General features: G+C 43.3%; 1 protein-coding gene across 1 annotated transcript in view; it reads right to left on the minus strand.

The window, feature by feature from the left end:
• Nucleotides 1-7,319, minus strand: part of Pdcd4 (Programmed cell death 4) — a 46,573-nt gene extending 39,254 nt beyond the window's left edge. Inside the window, exons 1-3 of the mRNA XM_065221462.1 lie at nucleotides 5,833-7,319; nucleotides 1,643-2,025; nucleotides 1,323-1,573 (exon numbers count right to left, since the gene is read on the minus strand). Coding sequence (XP_065077534.1) covers nucleotides 1,323-1,573; nucleotides 1,643-2,025; nucleotides 5,833-6,550 — 1,352 coding nt within the window. The 5' untranslated portion in view covers nucleotides 6,551-7,319. The remainder of the gene's footprint in view (nucleotides 1-1,322; nucleotides 1,574-1,642; nucleotides 2,026-5,832) is intronic.
• Nucleotides 7,320-11,398: the final 4,079 nt, after the last annotated feature.

Below are 11,398 nucleotides of genomic sequence, written 5' to 3' on the forward strand. Positions count from 1 at the left end.
GGTAGGTTCAATATCATTATGATATTGAACCTACCACCAACCAATTTGTTCCGAACGGCTGGAAGACCAAGCTGGGGCATAGGATACTCACTATGCCCCTCTTACCCCTTTAAGCTTCGGTTAAGATGATGTTTAGGTAGAATTGAAGAATCCCAGAAATAGTACAAAGGAAGTTTGGAGGACCTCTAGTGGAAGTTTGAGAGATCTAGTAAGGTAATTTGGGTCTCCATCGAAAGTTCCAAGGGCTTCTAGCGATCAAATCATTACGGGCTTCAAGAAAATCATCAGATTTGCTTGCTGAAGAAATGTTGAATGGGTTCTTTGGTTAAATCAATCTCCGGAAAAATTATGTGATCTAATAACAAATATAATAGAATGAAAATATTCAAAGTTTAGGAAAACAAACGACTTGAAATGTTGTCAGCCTTCAGTATTCCGAATCGCTTCTAAACCAACACCGTGAACGCTGCTGCAACCGGCTCTCTCTAGTCGAGTCGATGCTAATCGTTATCATCTGCATCCATCTCACGTGCGTTTACAATAGAAATATTTGCATAGGCAGATTCCGTCAGAATGCCTTTGTTGTGTGGAGCCGGTAGATTAGGTACACACCCCCAGACCAACACACACGAACAGTCTCTTTGTTCCATACCGTTTCCTGACTTCATGCAGTCGTCGACACTAGGAGCGACAAAAGTTCAATGTCATCTAGCAAACTGCACTTTATGACGGATGCATCAGCGTCATTTTTATCGAACCGGCATTGTCTGTCCACGACGACCGACGCTCCTTTCCATTTCGTTGCTTATTAGATGCGTCAACTGACTCTAGTTGAAACTTGGTAGCAATCACACCGCTTAGTACCGGTTCGTTGACTACAGGCGGCTAACCTATCATACTCACAAATTCCCCGGTTCTATTTTTAAATCTACTATACAACAACGCAATGCATTCACATTCTATCGATTAGAATTTTGTAATATGTCGGTACCTACATCCAACGTGTCTATTATAAACAACCCTCGCAGCGTGCCATAACCGGTTTCATAAAAAAAGCAGCATTATTAAATGTTTTGCGCAGCGCATTGAAAGCAAAACAACATCCCAGCGCTGATTTTATAGCTTGTAGCGACCTTTTGTTGTTGTTGTTGTAGAAAGATCATTCCCAAAGTATATGAGACGTTCGCGGAAGTCTAACTTTTCAAAGCATAAACAGGTGTCGGACTCGATTGCATCATCCCAAAATCACCCTAACCTATATTACGGGGCATGTTCCAATTTGGGAAGGGGAGATTCGAAAACAACAGAGAGATGGCACTTACCTCGAGGGCAAATCTTTGATGACGACATCGCTGAGGAAGCCGGCACGCTGGCAGCGCTGCACGAACCTATCCAGTATGGAGTAGGCCAACGGAATGTCCAACACGATGTCGGTCATGTCCTCGTACACCCGGCGGAAGCCCTGCTCCATCTGCTCCGGAGTGATGATACAAGTGTCGTCCAGCGACTTCAAGAGAGCGCAGATCGCTTCCTCGGTTTGCTCGTTGAGCGCTTCGAGTGTCATAACGATGGCCTGGCAAGGGACGATAGAACTTGGATTAGTTTTGACTGAATTTTAAACGGCGCTTGCGGACAATCGTACCTCGTAAACCAACTCATGGTGGAAGTGCACCACCTCGAGTTCCTTGATCGAGCGTTGCGCTTCCTCGAGATCACGCGACAGGAGATACTCCTTCAGCAGTATGGCCATCTGCCGGGTGAGGGTCTGCACCGGCCGCAGTGCACCGCCGACGCCCCAGACGTCGTCCAGATGGCCCCAGCCCTGGTGCAGCGACAGCAGCGAACAGGCCCGGATTAGGGCTTCCCGCGCCTGCGGGGACAACTCTTCCCGATCTATGTCGTAAGCGTACTTTGGTGGGACACAATCGTCCGCGACGGCACGGGCGATGAAGTTGCCGAGGATGTGCGGGGCCTCCGGCGTGTCCAGGATGAGGTCCGGCATGTTGTACAGCAGCACGTCGAAACCTGGTAGGAAGAGCGTGAGTTAGATTGGCAAAGCGGTTCCACAGATTGAGGAAATGTCATTAGACATTGCGAACAGTTCAGTCTCTCGGTTGAGATTGAGCGATAAGAGATTTAGAGAATTTAGGTTAAGATTGAGGGAATCTCTGTTGAGATTGGGAGAGGCTCACAATCGGGATGGAAAACAATTTCAGTCGAGGTTGAGAGAATCTCTGTTGAGGTTTAGCGAATCTCTGATAGTGAATCTCAATCTGAGTCGACATTAAGAGAGAACTCAGTCGAGATTGAAAGAGAATCTCAGTCGAGATTGAGAAAGAATCTCATTCTAGATTGAGAGAGAATCTCAGTCAAGATTCATAGAGAATCTCAGTCAATCAGCGAATTTCGGTCAAGGTACAGAGAGAATCTCAGTCGAGATTGATAGCCAATTCGTTTATTATTAAGTTCCAACCTGGATCGGGAATCAAGATTGGGTCTGCCTGTTTTTTGAAAAACGTCAGTTTGTTCGTTTGTTTTTGTTCGAACTGACAAAAAAGTTCCGTTTCGCACTGTGTTGGAACTGGTTTCAACCCCGATAAAAAACGAATTAGCTATGAGAAAGAATCTGTGAAGAAGAAAAGAAAAGTGAGAGAGAATCTCAGCCGATGTTGGGAGAGAATCTCAGTCGAGATAAAGAAAGAATCTCAGTGGATGTTGGGAGAGAATCTCTTAAAAGAGACTCAATGGCGAGATTAAGAAAGAATCTCTGTCTAGATTCAAAAAGAATCTCATTCGAGATTTAGAGATCTAATTCGAGATTTAGAGATCTAATTCGAGATTTATAGATCTAATTCAAGAGAATCTTAGCCTCAGCCGAGTTTCAGGTTCACACTGAATTGTTCGACTCACTGGGTTGGAACTGCTTTCAACCCCGATAAAAAAAAACGAATTCGCTATGAGACAAAATATCAGTCGATATTTTGATTTTGGTAGAAGGGGGTCTTATGAAGGCCAGATTTCAAGAGACAAAATCTTAGTCATTGGGAGAGAATCTCAGTCGATATTGGGAAACAATCTCAGTCGAGATTTAGACAGAATCTCAGCCTCACACCGTCAAAAAGTATGAGCAAGAATTTCAGTCGAGAGTGAGAGAGAAGCTCAGTCGATATTGAGAGATAATCTCACTCGAAATTCAGAGATAATCACAGCCTCAGTAGATATTGAGAGATAATCTCACTTGAAATTCACAGAGAATCACAGTCTCAGATTTAGAGAATCTCAGTGGCGTCCCGTAACCTCACTTTTAACCTGTGCACCAACTTTCAAAACCAGATTTAATGCCATATTCATACTCGAGTCGGTTGAAAAATTCACTTAATCTTCTAATTTACTCGATATCTCTGGAGAACTTTGAGATTTGGACGTAATTGATTTTGTAAACAAACACGTCAATCGCCGATTTCTCGTGAATAAAAGAACAATCTCGCAAACAAACTATACCAAATGATAGAGGAATCATTCCTCTACCTGTTTGTGTTGTTAGTTTTTGAGATTGAGCTTTAATTCGCGAGAAATTGGCAAATGACGTGTTTGTTTACAAAAGCAATTACGCCCTAATCTCGAAGTTCTGCAAGCAATATTTTGATAATTGTTTGTGTTTTGAAAGTTGGTGCACAGGTAGATTGAGGTTAAGGAAACGCTACTAGAGAATCCGTCAAGAAATTCAGCAAATCTCTGTTGAGATTCAGATAGAAACTCAGTCGAGATTCAGGGAGAATCTCTGGCGAGTTTCACTGAGAATCTCAGTTGCGATTTTCGCAATCTTTCGAGATTCCCAGAAAGCAATATTTCAACATTCGAGCAGTTCCACGCCAAATGACGAATCGGAAAAACTCGACCTTCTCCGATTTGCAAGAAGCTTAGCATAATTGTTTGCTATGGGCAATGATTCACATTTATGTTAAAATTTGGCCATTTTGGATCTTGTATTTTTTTTCCAAGATGGCGTCTTTAAAATTAAAAAAAAAAATAGCACGGAAACGATACTTTTGATCAGCATGACGTCTGAGACTATGTTGTAGAGAAAAATAATGTTTCTTTTTTGGGAAAAATATACAAAAAAAGTTTTTTGGTAATTTCAAGAAAAAATTAAAAAAATGTTATAATCCTACATATCTCAAAATGTCATTATAAGATTTTTGATTTTTTTAAATCTCATGAAAAATGCATTCATTTGAAATGTTTAAAGTTATGGACACTTAAATATTGACAAAAATCATAGAACAAGAACTTCTCGTCAAATTTTTTACCTTTTTGTTAAACCGTTTTTTGTGTAATTTACACTCGGAAAACAATGTTTGAGAAATTTTAAATCATTTTCTGTGAAAACACAAAAAAGCGTACTAACAAAAAGTTCAAAAATTTGATCAAAAGTGCTTGTTCTACGATTTTTAATTTTTCAGTTGAAGTAACTTTTTAAACCTTAAACTAAATTTTCTTAGAAAATATCAGATCAGTAAGCATTTTTAATAAGCTTCTTAATGAAAAACATTCAAAACATTTTGGAAAGGGTCACCTTTTGTTATCTTTTTTTCACTATTTTATATTTTTAAACAAATCTTAGAAGGACCAATTTTTGTCTTACAACTTTGTCTCGGACGTAATTTCGATTAGAATTTACCTTACCGTATTGGAGGCGAACCAGCCCAAGGCTGAAAGCCTCCTTAATAAAGCTAAATAATAATAATTAGAATTTACCTGAGTGGTGCGGAGTCGATCACTTTCAATTTTCAAGTTACTTTGCTTGAAAATTATTGATTTTCTTGCCTTTGTTTACATCCTCTCAACACCGCTCACAAATTGGCACCATTTTTCCACAACAAAAATGAGAACTCGTTCGTGACTTTCTCAGTATTTGTTTACAATTGTTTGATTGAGCCAATATTTTGTAAGGGTCGGAATAAGCTGTAAAATGGTTATCAAGTAAGAAACTGATCAATATCAAGTCAAACGATCGAATATGCTTTCGCTGTTTTCCCTCAGACCCGTTTATTTTGATCTTTCATTGGTATGGTATTGGAATGAATAAATGTTGCCAGCCTTTAAGATACACTTGTTTTACAACTTTACAATTTAGTAAGCCTTGGTGTTGGTCCTGATCGTTGGATCTGTTTTCGACAACCATTTCGAGTGATTCCGCACCACTCAGGAATAAGCCATTTTGAAAATGTTGGCAAGATTCAAGAAGGTCGTGTCTAATCGATTCGTCATAACATGGCGTGGAACTATGCTTATACTTTCATTTGAAATTAGAAAAGTTTCAGCGCAAAAATTTTAAATTTCACTTGAACTTTGAAACTTTCAATTGAAATTTTACAAATTTCAGTTGATGTTTTCCAATCTTCAGATATCTTAATTTCAACTCAAAAGCTCTCGTTTATTCCCGCTTCTCCACAAGCGTTGAAGAGAGAGCCCCGAATGGGAACCAAAACAAACCCACCGTTGTCAAAGTTTCGTGCCGTGCATTTTTTTTTCACTCGAAATCGTCAAACGACAGCAGTCAGCCAGGAAGGTAGCCTCCACATGTGCGGCTATTTTGGTCGCACAATTTCAAAACAACCCTACCCTTATCGTCAACTAAGCGTTACCCGATCGTCTTGCAATGGACTGATAAGGTTTTCTCGCGAGGCTAATTAATCAACCACGAACGAGCATGAGATAGCCAACAGGTAAGATTGTGTCGTCTACACATGCACTGAAGTGACCCAATTAATTAAAGAAACAAAAAGACAGTTGAAATCCTAAATTCTCCAAGTCCAAGCTACATCTTACCGCTGCAAATATCCTTGTTGGTGACGGTGCGACCGTACAGGTCGGACAGCAGCACCGAGGTCATCTCCCGCTGGGACTGCTTGTGCTCGAAGGCCATCTCGACGGCTATCTTCGAAATCATTGGCCTCCGCTCGGGCGTGATAAACTCGTCCAAACTTTGTGCCACCTCGTGCGTGTCCCCGTGCTCGTAATACTCCAGGAAGATGGGTTCGACCTTCTTCTGGAACTCTTCGTCCGTCATCTCCGGGACGACTTCCTTCAGTTCGATATTGTGGCGACAGTTGTACGCGTCCAGATCGAAGTTGGGATCGTTCTGATCCTCCTCGTCGGCTTCCTGATAAATTTCCGATCCAGGCTTGCCCCAGACGCCCTTACCACCGGCTCCGCCCTTCTTTGGAAGTCCACGACCATAGCCGTTGTGCGATCGTCGACTGTTCTTCCATTTTCTGTGTGGGGCAACAAAGTTGGGAGTTCCGGCGACTCCCAGCACACCGTCCTTACTATTCGATCGGGACAACTTGCGGACCCGTTTCTTCAGCCGCTCGTCCAGTATGGGAAGCGGCTTCTTCATCAGGCCATCACTGCCAGGCGATCCGACAGGGACGGTCTGCGGACTTCCGACCGGACTCAACGAGTCCTCATGATGGTGTCCATTGATCTTCTCCGGGATACCATTCAGAACCGAGTGGTCTCCGTTCAGTGGCTTTTCGATTTCCATCTCGCCTCGATTCGTCCGTTTGCTGGGCACGTAAGTCTCACGCACACACTTCGGATGATTCCTACTTTCGCTCTCTCACCGTCAACAGTCTTGATCTATTTTCGGATACTGGCCCCGAGTCGCGCACGGCTGGTCGGTTGAATAATCCACCGTTTTCCTCACGCCGTATCAAACTACACGCATTTGCTATCGAAAACGGAAAATTCCTCAGCTATTCACCGGTGAAAAAACAAAATGTCCTCCGGCCTTGAAGAGCAAAGGCCGGCTGCCGATTGTTCCGAACAGCTTTTCCTGCAACACTAAACGCTTCGCTACTCCTCAGCTGATCCTCCCTCGGTAGTCTTTCCAGAAAACTTTCCTTATCTTTGCTAGTCTTTAATTAAAATTCAATATTCCACTTCACGCTGACCACCGGTTAACTAGTAATTGACCGAAAAAAAAAGAAGTTCCACCGTCTGATTCTCGAAATCCGATCAAGGGAAAAATACTGCGTAATACCACCACACACGTTTCTTCGTTCCCTTCCTTTCACGCCTTCACTGCTGCCTGGTGCGAGCAATCACCGAAAAAAAAGCAACAAAACACTCCCCGCTCACCAAGTAACCAACTTCGATACACAAGAGCAATAAAGAAAGAAGATATACACAGTGATACGCAAAAAAGAAGAGCTGCACTTCTGCCTCCCTTTTCCTCTCAAACACTACACTACTCGCGACTCAAAACACGCAGCAGAGAAGAATATAATCCCAACAAGACTTGATTCGAAAAACACGTCCAACTCGCTCGACTGTGGCCGATGGATTGAATCGAAATCGAAGCTGGCTGGCTCTGCAAAGGATATTATGCTGCTGCTGCTGCGTCGCCGGAAGAGACGTCCACACGCACACCACCAACATGGGAAGCACCTAGATACCAACACACTTGCAACTAACCTGTGCCAGTGTGCGAAGCTTCCGTACATTGTATGCAGTTTTTTAACATTGTTGTTTGGTTTGTAAAACGCACACTATCAATAGCGTGCTGGAACGGACGGATGTGTGTGTCGTGTGATCGCTCTTTTTGTTCCTTCCCCTCTTCGGTATTATGATATTATGAGCTTGTGTTTTGATTATTCCATTCTCAACACAAACAAAGAAAATTGCGACCGGATCTCTACGTGCTCAAGCAACATGGAGCCGGCAGAGACTATTGAGACGAAATTCAATAATCTACCGCAGAAAATGACGCAATATTTGATTGTTTACGTTCAAGACGCTTCAAAATCCAATCGACAGCGCAAAAAAAAAACCCCTAGTGTAGTTTGTTCAGTCGACCTTATCAACCCTAATCAGGTCCCCTCCCATCAATCTAATGGCCGTATAAAATAATCAACAATATTACACAATACGCAAGCGAAAGTGACGATAGGCGGTACCGGAAAAACTGCGCGTTGACCTTGAAAGTGCTACATGAGCGAAAAAGCAAAACAAACCAAGCCGAAACCGAACCATCCGGATATTTCCAGGTTTTGCTTGCGGCCGGTATGGGGTGGCACTTTCCTTCCTGCCTTCCTCCCTTCTCTTTCCACCCCTCGCCCAACATCATATCACCATCATCACCCGGGGAGACGATTGGCAACATACACACCAACACATAAACGATGCATTTTAGAGCTTTTACGATGGTATTGGTCTCAAGAAGAAGTCGGGTCGGGAGTCATACTCTCATGAATGATGATGGATTAGTGTGGAAATAAGGGCATCTCCATCGTTATTTGGGAAAACTCTAGAATGTTCTACACGGCCAATGAGAGTAGCTCAGTTGCTGAGCCGAATTCGACTCAACAGTGCAAAAACTCTCGATTTTCCAGGAAAAACTTCTTCAATATGACGAAAGTCGAGATATATTTCACTCTGACCTAGACTGAGTAAAATGTTCGTTAATTTTCCTAGTATTCAATCAGTTTTTCCTGGAAAATCGATAAAAAATTCAATTCAATCTGATTTATTGTGGTTTATAACGGCAGTAAAGCATATTTTTAGTTTAAATGCAGCATTTCATAGTGCAAAACATTCATGGATAGTAGTTAAGCTTTTGCTGGGAACAGTTCCAGGCCAAACAGCAAAAAAAAAATATTTGAATTTTTAACTCTCCGATTTCTTGTGCATTAAACCTTCCAAAATTATTTGTTATGGGCAATTATTGACATTTTCGAGATTTCGGCGTAATTGCTTTTGTAAACAAACACGTCCATCGCCGATTTCTCGGAAATCATTCTTATTATACTTCAACAAGTTCTTTGTATAATTTTAACCTATTTTTTTGGAAATACCAACGCGTTTTAATACAATACGGCTATTTAAGTACAAATACCTAAAAATAAACGAGGAGATTTTTTTTATGTTCTACAACGTCCAAATTATCCTGGAGTTCAGATACAATGATCTACCAGATCAACCATGACTTATACCCTTAGTAACGAACCATCATTGTTTGGCGTTGTTTCATATAGATAATGCACTTCATTTATACTTCAAATTCCATGTGTATAAGATGTACTAGGTTCTTCAAATTGTCCAGGAGTTCAGGAAACGAAACGACACCACATTTATTAAAGTTGCTTTACCACGCTAGGGTAATTCGTGACTTGTCCGGGATGAGATTTGAACTAGTGATTCTGGCGTGAGAGGTTAACCACTATGCCGGGGTCGTCCCCAACTCTAGGATAACTTGGAGAACCTTGAGCTTCTCATGTACATCAAAATATATTGATTAGACATGTGTCGTCAGTGGGGGCTACGTGCAGACTTTGAGTGATACAGTAAATCCAATAGGAGGTCAATTTGGAGAAACTAGAACACCTTATGTACATGGAATTGAAACGTAAATGATGTGCCTAATCTCAATGAACCTGTTTGAAGTTGTTTCGTAAGTAAGGGCAATGTCTTTGTTGATCTGGTAGTTCATTTTACCAGAACTTCAGGAAATGCACATACACTCTATGGACATGTTTGGGTAGGTGAGGACATCGCACAGGCCTTGGTTGATCCAATTAGATCAAATCCGGTGAACTTCGAGATTAGGTGTTGCAGGTTGGGCGCCAGTGTTGCAGATTTCCTCAGTCGGCAGAGCTGAGCTACCATAGGACACACAAAACAGAACACTAATGGGCAAGTGCACCAACAAAACAAAATCGGGCCGAATGTTAGTTTAGCATTGTTTTATTCGCACCCAATCTCCCACATTCCTTCTCCTAATTCACGCTTGCTGCCACCTTCCGCTCCCTATCCCTCTTCCTTTTTCTCTACTAATTTCCTAGCTTATCGATATTACTCACATACATATCTTCTGCTTCTCGGTGCGGGGCACCATCTTCGTTGCCGTACACATGACACACAGCACCGCACCGTTCTCTTGCCTTGATCTATTCTCGACGACTCCGATGATGGCCTATCGCCGAAACAGCTCCGAAGTGGATCTCACACGACACGCCAATGTCGCGGGACTAAGACCCAGTGGCACAATCCACAAATCAGCTCCAATTGGGTCTCGCACGACACGCCACTTGTAACCCTTCTGTTACAAAGGTTCAATACAATATTTTAAATATGCACCATGTGATCGAGCATTCAAATAAATTTGTGTAACACTTGCGGTGAAACCCACTGGGCAGACGATACGGCCATGCTTAACGGCCGACTGCTGAATAAGGCACGCATGGCCGCGGCAAAATGGTGACACGGAGTCACGGGTGATGAGCTGAAGGGTTCTGCGATGCTTAGAGAACGGCCATCTTTCACTTTATCTCAGGCGAGCGTGTAGACCAGAAGTGTCTGTGGAATACATTTTAACAGAATACAGTGCGAGTAGTGAATCAAGGTGAACTGTAAATCACCAATTCAGCTGATTCAGGACCTTTCTTTTCAACCAATCAAATGGTTTTCTGGTTGGCGAGACCGCCATTGCACGCTACGGTCTAGGTGACATTTAGTTACCTTGACCTAACCGTAAAGGACATCGTTCTCGGGCTGAAGGCCCTAAACACCCTTCCCGGTTCGACAGAGGGCGGCCTTGCCGTCGTCGACCGGCTTCGTCAGAAGGAAGCGCCTGTGCATCGGAGCCATCTCCACAAACCGCTATACCAGCCCCGGTAAAACCAACCCGCCATCGCACTACAGTCGACGTTCGGTCAGCCTCGCTTCGTCCGCCATTGTCGGAATTGTACCGGAATTTCCCCAAGCGGTGGTACCGCCATCTTGCCGACAAGATCGGCCTTTAACGATCTTTCCGGAACCACAGCGAGCGCTCGCTGGTCTGCAGGCGTCGTAGTCACCATCGTCATCAAGGGTATGTGCCAAGAAAATCGAACACAACACCACACAATCCACACTATCGGTAGTGCGCCGACTCTGAGACACAGTTCAAGGAGTCTCTTGCTGCTGAGTTGTTGTCGGGCAGAACATTAGTTTCACACTGTCGCGGGACTAACACCCTGTAGACGCTTTTCCCACGCGATCCGCAAAACACAGCTCCAAAGTGGGTTTCGCACGACACGCCACCGTCGCGGGACTAAGACCCTGAAAGCACTCGCCTGGTATTGGTGCTTTGTTCAAGCCAAGGTAGAAAAAAGAACCCTCCGTGGAGGGCCTCTTTCGCTCTGAATCCGGTCTGGTCCTCGCTTCTCTGCGTCAGCAATTGGCTCTTATAATTTGAAGACAGCAGCCACTGAGCAGTTGCTGTATTAGTGCTACGTCTGAACGGTAATTAGCAGATCACAGATCGCCGGATTGTTTGCTTTTCCGATTTGCTGCAACTTTCCTCCCGGGATGCGTTTTCGCCGTGCCGGACGAACGTTGCTGGACAACCACA

This window comes from Ochlerotatus camptorhynchus, unplaced genomic scaffold (assembly GCF_037179485.1).
Source record: "Ochlerotatus camptorhynchus isolate MF236.1 unplaced genomic scaffold, CSIRO-AGI_Acam_v1.1 ptg000142l, whole genome shotgun sequence".
NCBI classification, from domain to species: Eukaryota; Metazoa; Arthropoda; class Insecta; order Diptera; family Culicidae; genus Ochlerotatus; species Ochlerotatus camptorhynchus.